This window comes from Cryptomeria japonica, chromosome 9 (genome assembly GCF_030272615.1).
Source record: "Cryptomeria japonica chromosome 9, Sugi_1.0, whole genome shotgun sequence".
NCBI lineage: Eukaryota > Viridiplantae > Streptophyta > Pinopsida > Cupressales > Cupressaceae > Cryptomeria > Cryptomeria japonica.
The window spans coordinates 553,527,675-553,551,388 of NC_081413.1; the positions used below are offsets into that span (position 1 = coordinate 553,527,675).

Sequence of the window (23,714 nt, forward strand, 5' to 3'; positions counted from 1 at the left end):
ACAAATAGATGATCCCTATGATGGGGGAGTCACCACTTTTATCAAGCCACAAGTGACTTTTCAAAAAGCTATGTTTCTACTCAAGGAAATATGTATGGTGAGTATCTTGGGAGCAAAACCATCTATGCTCTTGCACTAAATTATATCGCAAATATCCTCAATCAATAGAACGGGTGGGCTACTACTAAAAGGTGTTTAGTCATGTTCAATGTTTTTGGACATAAGTTCATTCTGCAGTGACTCACTTAAGAGCCTTGTAACTGGTGGTGGGGCCCATTTGTCCTTTCGGCCAGTTACACTGTAGGAACAGCTATACCCAAGGCTACAGCTTTCGCTCTCACCTGATTTCTATAGCGGATCGAAGGATTTACCGCTCGAGGTCGTTCCCAAGAGTATCGATCCCTTGGCAGGCCTCTCTTAAAAAGATAAAATTTTGAGTGTTACTAACACTTTTCTCTTGCACCTAGGACCACGAAAGCCAAGGGAGAGGATAGTGTGTGTTAGAGGTAGGACCACTCGACTGACTTTTTGCACAAGTGTGCCAAGTACGAAAGACACTTGTTCTTTTTAATCCACCATTACAAATGTGATCTAACTATTTGGAGATGTTGCTCCAACAGCCATGGTGTTCTTTTTAACTTCAAAGGCAATGTGTTTTGTAACCTAGAATTCGGAAATCTTGGTCAACTTAAAGAAAAACACGTTTGCTTGAAGTAAAATTTGTTTTTGCAAAAATCAAAACAAGTGGATTGTTCTTTTTATTTGCCCAAAAATTGAAGTGTGGCTTGTGATTTTTAAGTTTGATGTAAGAAAGAAAATTTGTTTTGTTGATTTTAAGCACCAAAACAAAATGTATCCCTAACTTGCAATGAAAGCAAAATTTTGAAGTTTGTTGTTTTTTTTTTTTTTTTGCAATAAAGAAAGATGAATTTTCTTTTTAAGCACCAAAAGTTTTGAGGTTCATTTTATGCACTTTAAAATAAAATGTGAGGTTTATTTTAACTTGTGCAAGAAGGAAAAATGGATTCTTTTTAACCAACTTTTGTTTGAAAGAAAGTAAAAAAGAAACTTTTAAAGCATTTAAACTAACTCCTTCCCCTGCACAAAAAGATTAGAACCTGCATAAAAGACAATTAGTTAGAAAAATCTGCATGTTTTGGTGGGCTTCTACAAGCCTAATTTTTATTTTTTTTGGTTACAAGGTGATTTGTACAACATTTTGTTACAATAGCGCCAGTCTGCGTTTGAACAGAGGCGCTATTTAACACAAACACACTAAAAGAAAGGGAAAGACAGAGAAGGGAAAAGCGCTGAAACAATGTCAAACGCGCCAAAACAATGTCAAAAGTGCAACCTGTGTGACATTTTCAACATTCAAACATGTTATTGGTTAAAAAAAAAAGTTGATCTTTGTGGTGTTTGGATTCACGTCGGGTTCACCAAATGATGCTCTGCAAACAGGATTAGAAAATCTGTTTGATGGCAACACACACAAGAGCACAAGAAACAAACGTTAGTGTTAGCAACAAAAGATTATCCTAAACAGGCATATCAAGAGAGATATTAAGCATGAAATAGAAAGCATATAAACATAGAATAAAATAGCTAATCAAGATGCTCATAGTTGCTCCTCCCTTGTTCCTCTCCTCTCCAAGTCCCAAATGAGTGTAGCTATCAGCTTTTAGCACTAGCCATGGATGCCATATGGAGATTCAAGATAGTTGAATATGATAAGCAAATGCTATGCAAGTGTAGATAGTGATGCTATGAGAAAACTCTATGCTAATGCCAGTATAACAACAATACTCTAATGCTTCTCTTTTTGCTTGAGGAGAAGGGTTCTATTTATAGAAGAAATGGGGAAATGAAGGGTTAAGATTGAATGGTTTAATCAAGGGCCAAGTTTGAAAGTTGGGGATCCATGTGCATAATTGGCACCAATAAAATGGTGACAAGTGTCAACATAGGATTGGGTTGAGAGAAGAGGTTGGAGGCATTAAAGGCCTGAGAAGACCTCATGGTTATCTAGAGGCTAAGGGTCAAGTCCAAATTAAGATTACCCACTGGATCAAGAGTTAATCCAAGGATAAACCTTTGTGCAAATGTTTAAGAGATAATCATGGTCAAAGCATTAATGGCCTGATGAGACCTTTGGGTTGGGTAGAGGTTGAGTCAAAACAAATGTTTTAACCATGTGGGAGGGTTTGAGGTAACCATTAATGGTTATTGGAGACTTTGGGGATTAAGTGGTTGAAGGTTGAAAGCCTTCAATGGTTATCAAAGACTTTGAGCCATTTAGTGGTTGAAGGTTGAAAGCCTTTAATGGTTATCAAAGATTTTGAGGGTTTGAGAAGTGACTTCCCTTTTGCTTAGGAATGTGACAAAGTTTAGAGAAGGGGTTAGGTTATTTAGAAGTGATTAGAAAATTCTAGAAGGGGTTTAGGCATGCAAGTGGATTTTGTAGGAAAATGCAAGTGGGAGAAATTTTGGTATTTTCAATTAAAATAAAATCATTTATTTCAATTAAATGGTGTAATTTGCATTTGGATAAATATTCAAATAAATATTAATTTATTTAAATGAGAAAAATGAAGATAAAGCATTAAAATGCTTGAAGACTTTGAGGGAAACCATTAAAGGCTTGAAGACTTTAAGGAAAACCATTAAAGTCTTAAGAAGACTATAGAAGGAAGCCATCAAGTTTGAAGACTTTAAAACCATCAAGTTTGAATAATTTTAAGGGAAACCATTAAAGGTTTCAACTGGGTGAGGATAAATAGGATTTTAAATAAATAATTTATTTAAAATGGTTGTGCAACTTGCTTTTGTAGGAAAATACAAGTGGGTGAGGATAAATAGGATTTTAAATAAATAATTTATTTAAAATAGTTGTGCAACTTGCATTTGTAGGAAAATGCAAGTGGGTAGAGGATAAAGGTGATTTAAATAAATGTTAATTTATTTAAATGTGAGAGGTGGGATTTTGGGGGATTTAAATAAATATTAATTTATTTAAATGTGAGAGAATATTTAATTAAATAAATATGATTTATTTATTTAATTAATGGTCTGAATTTGGTTAAGTAAATTAAATCAAATAAATTGAATAATTTATTTAATTAATAGGAGAAGAGGGTTAAGATGAATTAATTAAATATTAATTTAATTAATTATTAATTGATGGTTAAATAATCAAATAAATACTAAGTATTCATTTAATTAAGTGGACAGATTTATGTGACTACAAGAGTTTTAAAACATAACTTAAAATAGGAAAGGTTTTTTTTGGGACCAATAGTTTTTGAGCAAGAAACGTAAAAATTAAATAGACTAACTAAAGAACCTCCACATCCTCATTTGTCTCTTCATCTTCTAGCTATGTCGCATCATCTATTGCCTCTTGGTCTTTTGCTATTGTATTAGTTACATTGCCCTAAGATAGTTGTGCCACCTGTAGATTTATTCTTTTCTTGTTCGCCTTGAAGTTGGAGAGAATTGGTGATAACTCTTCTGCTACAGGTTCAACTGTGGCTCCAACTCTAATCTTTCACTTGGTAACTCTTTTTCTAGCTTCAACAATATTCCTTGGAACATCTTTGACTTCATCACTAATATAATTCAACACCATGATTGCATCCTTTAGGCATTCCAGAGAGTTGGGACCAACATTAGTTGCAAAGGATAAAGTGAAAATTAATTTAATCAATTCCTTCATTCAATTTGTTAAACTCCTCCAAGTTGCCTATGACAAATATAATTATAAAATACACTGAGATATATGGAGCCATTGAATTTTTCAATTTAATAATGTATAATAAAGTGAAACGATGAAAAAATTAAACACCTCAATATATCTCGATGTATTTTATATAGATTAAATAAATTTAAGATAGATATGCTAGTAGTAGTGAGAGCTGGAAAATGTTAGAGAACAAATTTGAATCTTAAGTTAATATACACATGTTAATTAGGGTATTCTATTTATTTATTTATGCTACGAAAATTGATGCTACGAAAATTGTTCACATATTCCATGATGTGACAAATCTCAGCAATATTTAGTGCCGAACGACTTTGTAATATAAACAGGTACGCGGATAGTGTCATGTTTTCTCTGCACATTTTTAGGAACTTTGACTGGAATTGTCCACTCACAAAGAACCTCACAAACTCAGGTACTTTTGATAAAGACGTAGAAGTAATTACATGACAAGTTCATTAAACCTATAGTTTGACTCACTAGTTTATTTGTTTTTTTCTATTAAATCCTTGTTGACCGGACCAATGTCTTTCATTCCTCGCTTGATTTTTTATTTCACGTCGCAACGAAAGAAGACAATTTGGCAAATTTACACATTTCATGCGGACAATGAATCTTAACACCTACATAATCTAGCATTTGTCATGGATTGTAAAATTAACCTTTGAATGAGTTCACAAGAGTGGACTATACAACTTAACCTTTTCACAATATATAATAGGTGGGAAAATCTAACCATGTGCTACCAATTATATCAGGTGAATTATAAAATTTAATTTATGGATGACGTGTTTATATTTTTTTACAATAGAATTAGATGTATATTGAGATTGAAACTTGGTACTCTTTGCAACATTAGTTTGGGATTTTTTTTTTAGGGGCTAGTTAAACTATTTTTTGTTAGAAGGCGATTTCGTCTTTCCATTCTTGTTATGAAATTACTAGATTGATCAAACTATTTCTAACATTTAACTCTATGAGAGAAATTGCATACAAGATTACAAAATAAGCATAATACAAAGATTTCACAAGATCATACAAGATATAACTTGGGAAAGCCCTCATGACGGAAAACCCTATCTACCAAAAGTATCCATAGTCAATGTATTATCTAGCAATGGAACATTACAATACATGGTCCAAGTGAATATTTTTGGATCATCAGTGTCCTCTAATACATAATCCATGTGTCCAAGCATAATAGACAATCAATAACACATCATATGTCATGCTTCACATATGCACTCTACAAGAGAGCTCATTACAAATCTTAGCCTACCTTCATCACTAAACATGTGTGCTTTCTTTTTATAGATTCAAGATCATACAAAACCACCAAATGGTATTGGATAAACCATGTGTCTCAAAACCATAAGAGCACAAAATCATTGACCTTAATATTTAATTTTGGTACAAACATTTTGCAATATTAAATAAATTTTCAATGTGCAACCTTCTACATAAAATATCTAACCAATATTACAAGACAACTTTACACTTGTGAACCCCAAAAATACTGAATGTGGCTAAACTCACCTTGAAAGATGCATCAATGTAAATATTTATTTCACATAATTAAAATAATCTTTTTCTTGTGCAAGATGTACAACACCCTTTTTCCTAACAATTCTAGACTTTCCACTTGAAGAGACATATTTCTCTCTTGTGTTGGAAATTTTTTGCTTATTAGAACTATGTTAGCCATTGTCCCATTCTTTATGACTTCTGTTCTTAAATCCCTCTACTTTGTCTTGTCTTCTATGGGAAAAATAATGAGGGCCTTCCTTTAGAGTGTCTTAGAAGCTAAGACGAATATTTCTACTTTCATGTGATGGTTGTTAGAGGATGTGTTTAAGTTAGACATGAGGTTTTGCATGTAGAGGCTATTGTAGCCAATTTTAGTTAGAGTAACTAACTTGTGAGGCTTCCTCTTTTTAACTCTTTTCTTGGTTCTTTCATCCTACAAATTTGTATTTATTATAGTTTATTTTTTGTCTAATATTTTGTAGCAAGATAGTTTTGATTATTTCCATCAAAGGTTTGTGTCTAGGTGCCTTATGATATTGTACCTACTTTTGTTATTAGTCATATAGGCCAAGGCATGCAATATAGGGTCAATTTTATTAATTAAAAGAATTGCTCTAGTTGGTTATAGCTTAAGATGATTTAACATACATGAATCAAATCTAACAATAAATTTATAAACAACTAGCAAAACAGCTATAAGAAAAAAAGACATTATTTTAATAATTATCTACCCATCATTAAAATTAAGATGATCAAGAATATGAAATATACAAAAAAAAGTAAACCAATAAAAACAATGTTTCAATAGTTGAGCATGTTCCAATAGTTGTTATAACATTTGTTGATCCATATGCGGACCGTCCAACAACGTGTACTATAAAAGAATCTTTCTTTGATTTTTGATTTGATGCCCAATATTTTTAACAATATTGCACTTATAGTTGTGACTTTAAAGTTGTTAGTGTTGATGATGAGTACTCATAATTGACACAAAAATATTCCTTACATGTAAAAAGCAATAAATCATGTGATCGCATTAGCACATCAATAAAACATGATTTGGTGTACAATTATACAATCACTTTTATCTAACTTTTTTTTCCTTCCCTTTCAAACACCTCAACAAAAAACAAGATATATTCCTTACATGTAATATTTGTTGACCCATATATGGACTATGACATTTGTTGACCCATATACGGACTCCCCAACATTTTGGACTATAAAAGAATCTTTCTTTGATTTTTGATTTGATGCCAAATATTTTTAACAATATTGGACCCATAGCCGTGACTTTAAATTTGTTAATGTTGATGATGAGTACCCATAATTGATACAAATATATTTCTTACATGTAAAAAGCAACAAATCATGTGATCAGATTCACACATTAATAAAACATGATTTGGTGTACCTTTGATCTAACTTTTTTTTCTCCCCTTTCAAACATTTCAAAAAAAAAAAGAAAGATAATGTGACATAATATTTAACAAGAACGCAAAGCGTCAAGTTCCTGCCATTAGAAAAAGGAGAGTAATAGATAAAGAGATAGAAAGATGTAGAGGTAGAGGTAGAGGTAGAGGTAGAGGTAGAGGTAGAGGTAGAGGTAGAGATAAAAATAGAGAGATATAGATAAGAAGATAGACATATAGGGAGTAAGACGTATAGGGAGAGATAAAAGTAGAGAGATATAGAGAGAAATAGATAAAAAGAGATAATTGTATAGGGAGAGGTAGAGATAAAGAGGAAGAGATAGCTACATATAGATGGAGAAATAGAGCTACATGTGGTACTATGATAGAAGAATACAGAGAGTCAACTAGAGCGAGAGAGAAATATAGGTAGAGAGAGAGGAGAGGGGGAGAGGAGAGAAGTTATTGTTATCAAACTATGAAAATAAAAATATTTATTATAAATTTAACTATAATACAAATGGAATAGAGGTGGCTTCATTTTATAGATGAAGTACGTTTTGGTTATTAATGAGAGTTAAATCCATTTACGTAAGGTATGGAATTACCGGGTCCCACACGCAGCAATTGGAATGTAAACCGAGATTAATAATTGAAGTAAATGTCTAAAGTTTGGAAACTTATTATTATTTTTAAATAAAAGCAAATAAATATAATGTTTACACTATTGTTACTCCTATTAGCCAATAGGAAAACAGACAAATAATTTTATTTAAATCATTTAAATATACATAAATATAAAAACTATAGAATGACACTCAAATTTTTAAAACTCTGAAAAATGATTGGACAGTTTAAAAGGGAAAATGCATCGAACGGATGCATATGTATCCTACCTGTGGGCAGGAACAAATAATATGACCCCAAAACTTTAAGAAACAACAATTAAGAATGATTTGAAATTTAGACCAACTCAAGCCACAAGTTCTTATTCCAAGCCAACAACATAGATCATTTTTCTCTGCACGTTGTTTGAACCTTGACTGGATTCTTCCACCACAAAAGGGGTCTACTTCTGCGTCCCTATATAAAGAGCAGACTGAGCAGAAGAAAATACGCAGCAACTGAGCTCGAAACGAGAGAAAGAGCAAAGCAATGGATTTCTCAAGTTCTTTGAGCACCCTCATTTTTTATTGTGTAGTAGCCACAGTCATTAGTGTTGTATACATGCTCACAAAGCTCAGAAGCAAGCCATCTGAGAGGCTGCCACCTGGACCGCGTCCCTGGCCGTTGATTGGCAACATCCTCCAGGTGGGCAAGAATGTGAACGAGTCCTTCTCTGAGCTGGCGAAGATCCATGGCCCCCTCATGACCCTCCACCTCGGATGGCGGACAACTGTGGTGGCCTCCTCGCCCGCCATGGCCAGACAGGTTCTCCAAACGCAGGATCAATCCCTGTCAGCACGTACAATGATTGAGGCTGCCAAGTGTCTCGAGTACGGAGAAAACTCGCTGGTGTGGAGGGACTGCGTGCCACGCTGGCGCACTCTCCGACGCATCTGCACCACCCAGCTGTTCACCGTGAAGCGTCTGGAGGCACTCCACCAGCTGCGGCGGGAGCAAGTGAGAAGCATGATGAGGGCCATTTATAAGTCCACCTCAGCTCCTCTGGATATCGGCCACGCTGCCTTCCTCACCAGCTTCAATATGGTGGGCAACATGCTATTTTCCAAGGACATGTTCGACTGGGACGAGTCGGAAAAGTCTAAAGAGTTTAAGAAAGCGCTCAATGAGATGCTCTTTGTTGGTGGCAAGCCTAATTGGGCTGATTATTTTCCTTTCCTGAAGCCTTTCGACCCGCAGGGCATAAGGAAGGAGATGACTAGGATTTTTAGGATTATGTTTGCAGTCTTCGATCAATATATCGACGAGCGCCTGCAGAGCGGGACAAGAAGCGAGGAGGCAGACAAGGATTTTCTCGATATTTTGCTCGAGAGTAAGACCGAGACTGGGGAGAAGCTCGCAAAGTTTGAGATCACACGCTTCTTCTATGTAAGTATATCTATCAATCTATCCTGCAAACAAAGTATGAGATCACTAGCTGTCCGTCTTATATCTAGTTTTAGTTTTAGTTTGGAGAGAGTTTCTTAACAAGATGATTTTGATGTTTGTTATGTTTATAGGACTTGTTCACAGCAGGGAGTGAAACAACTAGTAACACAATTGAATGGGCCATGTCAGAAATCATACGAAATCCTATGGTAATGGAAAAGGTGAGGGACGAATTGGACAAGGTAGTGGGGAAAGAAAGAAGAGTGCAAGAAAGTGATATTGACAACCTACCTTATCTTCATTCAGTTGTTAAAGAAACCTTTCGTCTACACCCAGTTTCTTCCCTTCTGATCCACCATAGAGCCCTTAACTCTTGTGAAATAGAGGGATATGTTATACCTAAGGATGCCCAAGTGTTTGTCAATGTTTGGGCGATTGGAAGGGACCCTAATGTATGGCAAGAACCAGAAAGGTTCTTTCCAGAGAGGTTTATGGACTCAGATGTGGACTATAAAGGGCAAAATTTTGAATTGCTTCCATTTGGATCAGGGAGGAGAATGTGCCCAGGGATCCCTTTGGCTCATAAAATAGTTCATGTAGTAGTGGCTACTCTCCTTCAATGTTTTGATTGGCAGCTTCCCAATGGACAGAATCCAGAAAAGTTAGATATGAGCGCAAAGTTTGGAATCACATTACAAAAGGCAGAACATCTGGTTGCAATTCCCACACCTCGCCTACCACATCATATCTATAACTGATTGCTACTAGGAAAGGGGAAAATGTTGTTGCTCACTTTACGACCCTATCTATTTCTTCCTAATTAGTTACTTTGGTATTCAGCTATAAAACACATATATTGTCCCTTTATCTCACATGTTTGGGAAGTAGTAGTTTCTTTATGTAGAATTAGTATAAATAAAGGGTTTGGCATCAATGGATCATCCATGATGAGTTATATTTGTATTGAATATGTTAATCAAAGGACATTGTTTTTTTGAAAAGGTGTGTAATATTCTATAAAGTGGTTTTGAAGCAAATCAATATAATATTATTTCTATATTTATTTTTCATATTTTATGTTTTTTTGTAAATTTGTTGTAAGTCATATTCTTTCTAGCACCTTTCACAACTATCTACCATATGATCTCACCTCATCTTCTTAGGATATTTGGTGATTAAATAGTGGTTGTAGAACTAAAAACAATGTTTATTTATTTTTCAAAAATACTTAGGTTTTTTCTTTCTAATTTACTTATGTTTTTATTTCTAGGATAGAAAATTTGTCAAGATCAAAAGTGGTTATAGATGTTGTCATGCCCACTTTTTAAAAACAAGAAAACCTAATTTAAAAAAATAAAAAAATAAAAAAATTTACTCTAACTCCAAGAGTTAACCCATATTGTATTAAATATATAAAAATATAGTATTATTAACCCTTCTCATATCCATAATGCTAATACCAACTTTTCCAACAAGTGTCCAAATTTATCAATATTAGTTTAGTTTGATTTTTAATATATATATATATATATATATATATATATATATATATATATATATAAAATAATAATTTATTTAATTGTATGTCATTTTCTATATTAAAAATACCACGATCTTAACCACCAAAGTAATGCTTCTTGATACGAGTTCTATTATTGAATTTTATTTGCACCCAATTGTCATTATTAGCTGATAGGCTATTATAGGTGGGAAGCACCCTCCAAATTTTACTGATGTTTCAAGTTGCAAAATTTTTCTATACGGTTCTCATGCTAGAAACTTTATCTCTATAGTTCTCACACTAGATTTGTCATGCTAGAATTTTTTTCTAGATGAATGAGATATTCCTCATGCGTAAAATAAAATAAAATAAAACTAAGGTCTTCTCTAGTTAAAAAATTGTCACGTGGTAAAACAATTTTGCATTACCCTAATGACCGAATCGACGTCTACCATGATTGAATCAATGGCTACGCAAACTACCTTGACCAACAAATCACCCACTACATCCTATTAATGTCATTTTACCAAGGGCACAATGATATCAACATTATTTACCCTGTTCATTATGGGAGCTTTGTTCCATTGGTTCTGTTTGTGGTAGATCATTTGAGATCCAAGCAGTAGAATGAAGTTCTTCCTATAAATCTTAGGATCAGATAAAAGATCCACTAGGAGGTCGACACCTAGACATCTAGATATTATCGTCTAAATGTGAATTGTTATGCCATTTTAGTCAACTTCCTTTGTAGGTAGGCACCATGTGTGAGGTGGACATTTGAGCTGAACAAGATTTGTATAAGTATTTTAAGAATGTAGGTAGATTTGAGTTGCATTGAGAGTGCAGTAATAAGGAAAATTTTTTTTGTAGGAAAAGCCCTTTTTTGTTTTTAGTAGTTGTTGAAAGCCCTGAAACAATAAGTCCATGTTGGTGACAAAGCAAACTTGATTTCTAGATTATAAAATAGAATTGCTAGGTGTGCAATTTTCTTCTTCTTCTTCTTCTTCTTCTTCCTTTTGAAATTACAATAAATAGGCAACCAAAAAGATTGTCTTCTCATATACAAATTCCATTCTTTTGGCACCGTGTCATCAGGAGTAGGATAAGCAATTTGTGAATGTCAATTTTTATGTCCACCAATGATATCAGTCACTTTTTCTTTAACTCCTTGCTTACAATGAATCAAATCACTGAAGTAATTTGAGGACTAATATTATGTTGAAACTGTTTATTGAATGCATTGGCCAATTGTGGAAAAGAATAGATAGAATAAGGAGGAAAAGATAAATACCATTGCAAAGCTTTATCTCTAAAAGTGCAATATTTCTTTTTTGCCATGAGTCTATGATCATGAGAGAAATCACCACACAAGGTTTGGAATATTTTCACACAAGTGGACAGGTCACCTTTTCCATTATATAATTCCATTTGGGTCATTTCCACATTCTTAGGAGCAACCACATGAACCACATCAATAGATAGTGGGCTAACTATATCATATGTGGGGATATTGAACTTAGATTTGGTTAAAGAAGCCAATTATTTTTGTAAGGATGAGACAATTTGAGTTAGGTTATTGATAGTGGCTTAATTGGATGACTTGGAATTGAACATGCTAGATTGTGATGGAGGTATAGTGTTGTGATAGGTAGGTGGAGGTTGAGAATAAGGAGGTAGAACTTTATAGTATGTTGGTCAAGGGGATAGTTAGTAAACAAATGGAAGGCTCATGGAAGGAGGTATGTAAGAGTATTTATTAATAGGATTTCCCACATGACTAACATGTGTAGGATTAACATTTTTTGTAGAGTTATCCATGATAGAAGAAGTATATATACACACTAGGTAAGGATGTAGGTATAGGAGTAGAATTCTCAAGTTGTAGAAATAGAGTAACCAAGAGCTTTGACACAAAATTTTATAGGAATAATATTGGTATCAATAACATGAGCAATACCATGTAACACTTCCACACCTATCTTATCACTTTGAACCATTCTCTTCAACCCTTCAATCAAGGGGATTGACTCACTATTTGGGTGTTCTTGACCCATCCATTGTTGAATCTCATCCAACTCATTGTCAACATTCCACAATTGTTCACTAGTAAGCCTAGTATGTGAGTCATCCAAGCATCATGAGAAGTATGAGATGAATTGTTCTCCATAATGTTAGGTATGCCTTGTGTAAATATTGAGGCTTCACCCAAATTCCCATGGAATAGGTTATCAATGTAGGCTCACACCCCTCAATATTCATGCATAAAGAAGGAGATATTGAGTCACACTATTTTTTATAATACAAGCTATATATATGGTTAAGAAATGCAATTTATTTGTAAAATGATTAACTAACTAATTGGATATTCTAAAGAAATGAGAGATGTAATAACTAAATACTTCTAAATATGAAAATAACTTGAAATAATAATCATATGTAAGCATATAAATGAAAAATTATGCAAACACAAGTTAATTTTGTCAAAATAAATTAGGGTTTTTGTGAATTAAACCTTTAAATTTATGTTAATTAACTAGATATGCGAGTGCAAATATAGTTTTATTAAAAGCGTACAAATTAGATCTAAGAATAAAAAATTAGAATTAATACAAGTACAATGTTTGGCTCACCAAAATGTGATGTATGGGAAAATTAGGGTTTCACAAGTTAATCCTTGTAAAATAGGAAATGACCTAACTTTCCAACAAAAACATTGAAGGAAGGGAGAACTCAATTGATCTAATGCAATAGGATTGAATGCAAATTAAGTTCTTCATCCTTTTTGTTTAGTTAAAACTGATTTGAATGTATTTTAAATGCTAAGTCTAGGATTAATGATGAAGAATTGACATAAAATAACAGAGACAACAAGATACAAATACAAAATGTAGACAAGAGGCCAAATATGAGCAGAAGAAACATAAAAGCATCAGTGATAGAAAGTTCGACCTGAAAGCCTGACACCATGTGGCAATTTGCATTACAATCCTTTATGCCAAATGCAGATAGACTGGAATATTTTGGAATCAAGATGTTGCACAGAATCTGTTCCCTAAAGCTCATCGAAAACTTTTGAGACCATGGCAGAATTTTCATCCCGTTCCTTAGGTTTTTGCCTCTACAAAAGTTAGATCTAATCATTATCATCTCTTCTGTCAAAATCTTTGTTTGTGGCTCCTAAATCTATCACATGTACATAGAAAGAAGGAAAATATTGTTTTTGATGGGGGTTTGGCTTAGGTCAAACCCTGAGTTTGGAATTAAATTCTTGAATTGAATTGAAATGTAATGAAAATTCTTTTGTGAAAGCTTATCTTTTGAGAATAAGGCTAGATTTGAACTTGAAATGCTTGAATTGGAAATTGATACCTTGATGAATGTTGCATTGAAGTCTTCATGCCAAGGTTGATAATTTCATGTAGAATGTATTCATAAGTTATTGATCATGGATGCCATCACGAATGCTTAAAATTTGAACTTTAATATCTCCTTCACTACCTTGATTATTCTTGATTGCTTACTCACTTGAATTTGGAAAAGTGCAATTGAGATCTTGATAGAGAGATCATGTATATCAAAATGAATAGGTTGGGATTTATTTTATACCTTATTGTACAAAATATATTTGAAATTTTGGGGCAAGCTAACACCAAGAATGTTTTATTGCCTTTAAGGTGTGACCATTGCAAGGTCCAAATTTGGGCCCCTTTTAGGAGGACCACGACACCTAGGGTGTCTTGGTCCTTTTAATTAGGATCCAAATTTGAACATGGTCTCACTCAAGTGTATAACATATTGAATCAAGGTGGGCGTGATCATAATCAAAACAATATCAAGGCATAGGAGGTTGGAAAGTGAAAGTGAGTTCTAGGTGTAGATAAAATTGTGCAAGGCTACAATTTACAATGCTACACACATCTACCAAAAAATTTCCAATTATGGTACTTGACAAAAATCCACCCTCATCATGCTTTGATGGATGTCCATGCCTTGTTTTGGAGCTCCCATTTTATCACAAGTATGGAGGGTGCTGACAAAGGTTGTTGAATCTGATTTACACCTGCCAATTGCGTTTGTTTGAAAGTTTATAAGGCTTTTTCAATAAATCCTTGTTGTGCTTATCGTGCAATCATTGTAAGCCATGAGACCACATCTTTTTCCAAGAATACTATCGTGCTTTGTCTATTCTTTGATGGATGTTCATACCCTATTTTCAAATATTCTATTTTGACACAGGCATGGAGGATGCTAGCGAAGATTGTTAAATTTGGCTTTATGCCTGCAAATTGCATTTTCTTGAAAGTTTATAAAGCCTTTTCAATGAATCCATTATGTGCATATCATGTAATCATGAAATTTTAGGAGACCATATTTCTTTTTAGAATTTTGTCAAATAGTTTGCGTCCCTTGTCACTGCTTCCACACTTTGCATACATGTCTACAGAGAATTTCCAACTATAACATCTGACAAAAGCACCCTTCCAATATGCTTTGGTTGATGTCCATACCCTATTCCAAAGCTTCCATTTTGGTATAGGTAGGGAGTATGCTCGCAAAAGTTGTAGAATTTGGCACTACCTTGCCAAATGTATTTCCTCGATATCCTCTAATAATTGTAGTCTATGAGAACACATTTCCTTGAGGCATTCTATCAAACAAGTCATGTTCCTTGTCTATCCTTCCACATTTTGCATACATGTCTACCATGGTCGTTGCAACTACATCATCTGTTTCTATGTAAATTTTGTAAGTAGATAACTACAAAGAAGATAAAACAAAAAAATTACAAATTAGAAGAAGAAAATAAATAACATATTAAAAGTAGAAGAACATAGTAAAGAACATCTTGTTCAATAGATTAAGATGAACATATTGAAGAACATCATGTTTAAACTTGACTATTTATCTGATCATCTACCAAAAGTAAGGCTTCAAAGAATTTGATTTTTGAGAAAATAATCTAGATTGATTAAACTAACAAAAATCTTAGAATATTCATCCCCCCTCAAAAAATTGCCATCATTTTCCTACAGATGTTATATTATTTTTCTTTACCTTGAGCCGCAACAATGATTTGTTGCGAAAAAAATGGTGGGAAAGAAGGAAAAAATGGCCAATAGAATGGAAAAAAGGAAAGACGACATTAATTTCCTAGTGTGAGACATGTTTCTAGTGGGGAGCTCCCTCACAAGGAATAACCTATCAGATAATTAATTAATTAATTAAGATGACCGATTAAAAGTAAATACTTATTTTTTATTTTTTTAAAACCATTTTAAATAGATATTTATGTTTATGATTTTAAGTTGATCATAAAAAATAAAACTTAGAGCTTCAATTTTAAATACTTCATTTTTTAATTGATTTTAAATAATTGATTTTTTAATTGATTTTTTAATTGATTTTTAATATTAAAACTAAATTCATTCTATACTACAAATTATTATGTAGAACACATTAGAATAAGAAAGATTTCTCTTTCTCAGTCATGGCTTGATTTGGGTTTAAAATATCTGCATAATTTTAATTTATACATTTGAGGTGGACAATGAATCTTAACCCCTATATAAACTAGCATTTGTCATGGATTGATAAATTCACTTTTGAATGATTTCACACGAGTGGACTATACAAGTTAACATTTGCACAGTATAATAGGTGGGACATTCTTCCAAATTTAACCATGTGCAACCTAACATCTTGGGTGAACTATAGAATTTAATTCATGGATGATGTGTCTACATTGTTTTATCCTTCCTTGAGCTAAACATTAGAGACTTTACCTTTTGTAATTAGAAAAAAGTAAACTAACACTTTCGTCATAGAATTTAATGCATATTGAGATTGAAACTTCGTACTCTTCTCAACATTAACTTGAGATTCCTTTTTTCTTATGGACTAGAAGAACTATTTTTTGTTATAAGGTGATTTCATCTATCCATTCTTGTTAGGAAATTACTAGGTTGATCAAACTATTTCCAACATTTAGCTCTATGAGAGAAAAATTATATACAAGTTTACAAAATAAGAATAATACAAAGATTAAAAAAATTATCACAAGATCATACAAGATATACCTTGGGAAAGCCCCCATAAGGGAAAAACACAACTACCAAAAGTATCCACACTCAATGTCTTATCTAGCAATGAAACATTGCAATGCATGCTCCAACCATAAACCTCCTCTCATAAATCATCCATGTGTCCAAGCATAATGGACAATCAATAAAACATCATATGCCATGCTTCACATATGCACTCTACAAGAGAGATCAATTCAAATCATAGTCAACCTTAATCACTAAACATGTACTTTATTTTAATAAATTCAAACTCATACAAAACCACCAAGTGGTACTGGCTCAACCATGTGTTCCAAAATAATGAGAGTACAAAATCATTGACCCTATTATTTACATTTTGGCACTAACAATTTTTCAGTATTAAATATATTTTCAATGTACAACCCACACATAAATTATCTAACCAATGTTACAACACATCTTTACAAGTGAATCCCCAAAAATATTTAATGTGGCTAAACAAATCTCAAAAAATGCACCAAAATAAATATCTATTTCACATGATTAAAATAATTATTTTCTTATAGTACAAGGTGTGCAACACCCTTTTTCCTAACAATTCTAGACTTTCCACTTGGAAAGACACATTGCTCTCTTGTGTTGACATTTTTTTGCCTATTAAAATTATGTTAGTCATTGTCGCAGTCTTTATGATGTATTCTCTTAAATCCCTATGCTTTTTCTTGTCTTCAATGAAAAAATAATGAGGACCATCCTTTAGAGTGGCTTAGAGGCTAAGAAGAATACTTCTCTTGTAGCATGGGACTCTTTTTGTTCTTCTAAGAAGTAAGTTGACCTATCAAAATGGACTTGCTTCAACATGTGGTCTAGTTAAAATTTTGGCTAATACTTTGGTGCAAGAAGATTACATTCCTAAAGATATTAAATTTGTTACAACTTTGGAAGATTATGATAGTGAATGAGGCTCTTGGGATGTGAGAGGGGCATCTCTTTGCATGTGTTAGTGGATTTTTAAAATGAATAGATTAGGTAGTATTCATGGTTCATCGGATCGTTTTGATAGGGCTTTAATCAAGCACAATATTGACACTTGTGAATGCATTTTAGATCAAGCAAAAGAAGTTATCAATTCTACTTTATTTCATTTCATGTGACAATTGTTAGAGGATGTGTTCGAGTCAATCATGAGGTTTTGCATGTATAGGCTATTTGGACCAATTCTAGTGAGAGTAACTGACTTGGAAGGCTTCCTCCTTATAACAATTGACTTGGTTCTTTCATCCTAGTACTTTGTATAAAGACCATTGCTTTATGGATTTTGTTCATCTACTGATCAAAATTTTTATTATTATTTATAAATATTAAATATTTTCAAATTACATATCTCTCAACGTAGTTAAGTTTTTCAAAATATAGATATTCTAGTTAACACATCAACAAACACTTTTGTCTATGCAACATACAAAATGCACTTTTGACTGTGATTATTAATTAATTAAAAATTAAAATACAATACGTTTTTTATTTTTAATTAATTATACTTATGATCAAATGTACATCCTGTATACTGCATAAACATTTCCGAAAAAAACTATGTAATTGAATCCATTCTGTCAGCTAGATGGACATTGCCAATACTCAACTTGTTTATTAATTACAAATTAGAATACAATGAATTTTTCCCGTTTTGCTAACTACTCTATCGAATAGTTAGCATGCGCTGCATTTTGTTTACCAGCGGAATAACAAACAACATTATTTGATAAAATTCTTTGGTCCAAATAACATTTGGTTGAAAGTTTCTCAAGCCTTTTAAACGAATCCATTTGGTCCTTGTCTGAGATCATTTCATTTCATAACTCATTCCTTATGATGACATCTGCTCGAGGAATTCTGTGCGCTCTCCCTTCCGCTTTGATGAATGTCCATGTCTCTTGCATATACTGCAATCATTGAATTCGATGAGAGAAAATAATTTTCATAAAACCCGATCCATTATCTTTGACAAAAGTCATTTATTGCTAATTACATCTGTACTAACAAGGTCATATTGAGTTGCAAAGATTTAGTTTGTCGAAGCTTTGAGATCATATTATACGTCTTAGCATCAAGGAGGAGTATGTTGACGTGTGATGCATGAGCCTCACCGCTATGCACTGCCATGCTACAGTTGTAATTTTAAACTGTTAGATTAGAAAGATCAGTTTGTCTTAGATTAGTTTTTGATTTGTCAGTTGTAATGTTGGCCATTAATGTAGAGAACATGCAAAATACAATCTCTATTATTAACAAAGTTAATTGCAGTTATCGTGTGAGACTACGAGTTGTTTCTAAGAGATTGTGCATCAACTGTATGCATGAAATATTCTAGTATATAATAGTTGCCTCACTATTGTTTTAGGGTACACGAAGATGTACGTCTGAGAAAGACTTTTGAGATGTAATCAATTTTGAATGATTGAATAAAAGTTTCTTTTGTGTGTTTATTGATAGAGGTGGATGGATTCGATCAATATCATATATTGAAACACAAATACATAGAAAGACACAAAATATATAAACAAATAAATTCAATCAATTCTTCCATGTGCTACAACACATTTTCATTAATAACTTGAATCCATTACATCTGCCTCCTTAAATAGAGATCTTTGGACAATTCTAGAAACATCTTAGGCCTTTAGTTTGATCTTACAAAACATTAAATATTTTTCCTTTCTAGAAAATTCTATTCAAATAATCATCAGGGTGGGAAAAATTACATATCCCAACACCCCCCTTAATTTCGACCACCAATACTGTGGCATTCTCAATTTCCTTTGGTCTTGACTGTTGTCTTCTTTTACCTCTTTCTAATGTCCACAACCAAGTTTCCTAACTTCAAATCCTTTTCCTTGCTTGATGCCTTTCTATCATTCTTCTCCCACTGTTGCGACAGTTCTTCAAAACTTGAATTTACAACTTCCTGGAAACTTGCCATCTATAGACTTCTTCCCAAATAATTTCCTTTCACTTGAAACATTTGTTATGCCTTTTGAAAACATTGATTGATTGCTATCAACTTTCCCATGCAAAATTTTATACTTAAATGAATTCTTGATCATACCTGTAATTTTTTGCCAACTGGATCCAAAGCTCCATCCACAATCCATTTTCATACCTGTCATATATTCATTATTTGATTCTCTATTCCAACACCTCTTTTCACAATGATTTCTCAAACCACAAATACTGCACAGAAGTAGATCCCAACATCTATCCTTTGTATGTCCTTTCCTATTACAATGTGAACACTGCATAGTCTTCATTTCTTGAATTGATTCACTTGAACCTATAGCGCATGTACTCATCTTTCCTTTACCTATAGAATATCCAAGACCTTCATATTTTGGCCTCCTTGGTTTCTCAATCAGATTCTTCATACCTTGTTCATGCTTTCCTAGACCTTTACCTTTGTAGATCCCATTCGTTTCATGATTTTCAGACCAAGATTCATTTCATTGCCATTACATTGTATATCATTATCATTTTCTTTTTCACAATCTTTATCACAAACTTCTTCAGCAAAAACATACTTATCAAATTACGAATTCAAATCTTTTGCATTCCATGAAACATTGCATACCAATGCCTTAGACTTCAAACATTCATTCTCATCTTTCAATGTTTTGATTTCCTTCAATTGTAAATTATTTTGTTCTTCTAATCTCTTAATATTTTCTTCCAAATCTTCATTCTTTTTTTTGACCTCATCAAACAACTTTAACTTTTCTTCTAACTCTTTATTTTTCTCATCAAATTTAATTATTTCCTTCAAATGCAAAATATGATCTTCTTTCAACCAAGTTAACTTTTCCTCTAGCTCTTCAATTTTCTCTTTATAATCACTAATTTCATTTGAAAGCTTATATTTTTTTGCTTTTATCCATATTTTACTTTTCTTCACTTCTATTAATTTTTCTTCTAAATGATCTATCTCAAAAATTAAATTTGCATTTTCCTTCAACACTCTTTCACCTAATTTTCCCATTGAATCAAACAATTTCTCATAAGCTAAATACCAAAACAACAATTCAACTTTAATAAATTCTCTTCCTTTTATTGCAAACCCTAACAATTAATCAATTACCTATGTTTAAACAACACTTGAATGCTCCAAATCCCATATGCCTTGGACAATCTCTGATTTGATAATCTTCACAAACTGGGAACTAATAGATAATGATCTCTCTTCAAAGACACACCAATTTCATTGACATTGGTAAATTCCTCTGACAAGAGTTATTCACTTCCTTACTAATATCAATTTAAATTAAAATTTACATCTTCAAAATATAAATTGTCTCCTATCTTCTTGTCTCATTGGCTTTGCTTGATTGCTTATTTATGTCTGGACAACAATCCTTGTTCATGTATCAAAGATTAACAACCACACATATGGTCTTCATCCCCAAACCACTCACTTCCATCTCGAATAAAAAATCTTACATAAGACAACTATAAATGATTTTTCAAATGCAATAATATTTCTAGCACTCACCTTGCAAATCCCATTGTCTAATCAAAGCTTTGACTTCTGGAGCTTCTTCTTTTATGACACCATCAATTCCTCCAATGATCTCTTCAAACTGTAAACACAATCTGTGATACTCCTTTAGCTGTGGTTCCCTTTGTTCCTTTATGGCATCTTCTTCAACAATTTACCCTTACGCTCTTTGGCTGAGAATCCTTCAATCTGTGATTTGTTCACTTTGTTTTGGCAAGGCTTTCCAATTTATACGACAATCAAACTCTACAACAAGGTTTGTAATGACTTATACCTTGTCTGATGACTTCCCTTTTCAATTTACAACGATCTCTAACAACTGCGGCCTTACAATGTGATTTATTTGCAATTTTTCTTTTGACCCGATGCCTCTTCAATGCTTTGTTGTGTGATTGGGCTATCTCTAGCCTCTATCAGCTCCTGGCAACAATAACAATCTCATTTTTAAAATTGCTACGAACCTTAGATAGGCTTCTTCATTTGGTGTGATTTGCAATCATCAATTAGACTTATGGGATTCACTTTCATTCGATCATCAGTATCTTCAATCATCAACGATCTTGATAATCTTTTGTCTTTTCTGCGGGCTCAATATTGGATGAACAACTTTGATATCTCCAACCTGAGATCATGGGGAGACTTCAATGTTCTCGTTAAACCCTTAACCTTGCTCTGATACCACTTTGATAGGGGTGGATGGATTGGATCAATACAATATATTGAAACACAAACACATAGAAAGACACAAAAAATATAAACAAATAAATTCAATCAATTCTTCCATGTGCTAAGGCACATTTTTCATTTATAACTTGAATCCATTACATCCATCTCACTTGATGCTAAAACCATTACATTTTCCTCCTTAAATTGAGGTCTTTGGACAATTCTATAAACATCTTAGGCCTTTAGGCCAACCTTACAAAATATTAAATATTTTGCCCTTGTAGAAAATTTTGTTCAAATAATCACCAGGGTGAGTGAAATTACATATCTCAACATTTATTTTTTGTGTTATATTTTCTCTATTTTTCGCTTGTCTCTGCTCTGCCTAGCAGAAGGTTTCCACAACACCTTTTAAACAAGTCTATTTTGTGAAAACCCCTGTGATTATTGCACTATGAGAAGACATTTTTGTCAGGCATTCATTTTTTAAAGTTTATATCTTCAGTGCAGAAAATGTGGGTTACCGTTTTACAAATGCCATTTCCAAAATTTATAAAAAATTTCAATGCATTTTAATGCAAAACCTACAATTATTACATTTCATTCTTTGAAACAACAATCTTTGAAGAATTTTATCAAATAATCCATGTAATTTTCTTATGTTCCTATGCGTTGCATGCATGTCTTCCCATGCAATACTACTTTTATCACTTTTCAAGACTAAGTGTGAGGAAAGTGTAGAGTTGGCTCTGCACCAGCCAATTACATCTGCTTGAAAGTTCCTAGATTCTGCTCAACAAACTCATCCTATGTGATCCTGCAACTATGGCATAGCATGTGGATGCTAGTAGTCCTCTTCCAAATCCTTTTCAACAAATCATTTTAAGCATATTATGAAACTACTTTTCCTTCAACACGAGCATGAGAATAATGGTGAGTGTTGTAGAAGACTCCAACTTTCCAATGCAAAAGTTTAGAATTTGAATGCTAGGAAAATAGGGCAACTAGCTCTAACTAGAGAGAATGACTGTAAAGAACATACAATGAATCCATAATCTCTTCAAAGATTGGCATATTATCTAGAGTCATAAGGGGTGGAAGTCACAACATAGGGACTAAATAGAGAAAATAGGCACATACCAGAAATGAGACCAACACAATAAAATGTTCAATCTAAAATATATACATGGTAGGGGATGCCTACCTCAAAGCCAAATTTTGATGGTCAAGCAAATCCATTGATAGTTTCAGGAAAATAGATTCCATTGTGGAATATTGAAAGACAACTATGAAGCACCTGTGAAATCAATTGTAAGCTTGCTCCTTGAACATTAGTCCTGAAATTTTCTACATCTGTATCTTCCCTAGGTGAGGCGACATGTCCAAATAACCATTCTGTTGGCAATTGACACTCATTGGATTCATATGTTGTCATTAATGACAACATGGCAACATAGCTACTTGGCAACAAGATTCATAAGGAAGCTTACACCAACACCGACACTGGCACTGGCATCCAACACTTCAATGAAGCCGACATCAGGCTTGGACCTGAAGGAATTTTTATTTGTAAAATCATTTTATTGTATAAAGCCGACATTGTATATCTTTTGTAATACATTGTAAGCTGACATAAGGCTTATTGTTTGGAAGGGTATATAGGTCAGTCTGCTAGGTCATTTTGTATATGGTGACATAGGAGGATATAGCAGAATTGTAGAATGCAAAGTATATGTATGTAGATCATTTGTATGCGAATGTTATATCATGCAATGATCTGTAGATAGTTTGGAAAGCATTCTTGGAGGAGAAAAGATATCGGTAGAAGTGTTCAGGGTTTATGATTTGGTACAAATTAGAACTATAATTGGAACTCTTTTTGGCATAGCAGATGCATTTTGTGAGTTCATTATTACTATTTCATTTTAGAAGAAGCTTGTAGTCAATGAGACTCTTTTTGTGGTGAGTAGTGTGCTCTAGGAAGTGTGCCTTCCTGCATGTGCAGGCCCCAATTTTATGTAATATCCTTTCATATGACCAGTGAACTAATATTGTGGGTCACAAATCCCATCATGGTTTTTCCTCTTTGAGGTTTTCCATGTATAAATTTTGTGTGTTATGGTGTTCATTTATGTGGATGGTTTATTTTCTTCAAGTTATATGTTTCTTCATTTACCGATTTATATGTGTATGTTATAAAAGGGCA

The 23,714-nt window shown here is 33.1% G+C and overlaps 1 protein-coding gene across 1 annotated transcript; it reads left to right on the top strand.

The window, feature by feature from the left end:
- Window positions 1-7,826: 7,826 nt before the first annotated feature.
- LOC131858037 (cytochrome P450 76T24-like) lies at window positions 7,827-9,753 on the top strand. The gene is made up of 2 exons (XM_059210898.1): window positions 7,827-8,751; window positions 8,883-9,753. Exons 1-2 carry the CDS (start codon window positions 7,855-7,857, stop codon window positions 9,507-9,509), a joined length of 1,524 nt encoding a protein of 507 aa, XP_059066881.1. The 5' UTR covers window positions 7,827-7,854; the 3' UTR covers window positions 9,510-9,753.
- Window positions 9,754-23,714: the final 13,961 nt, after the last annotated feature.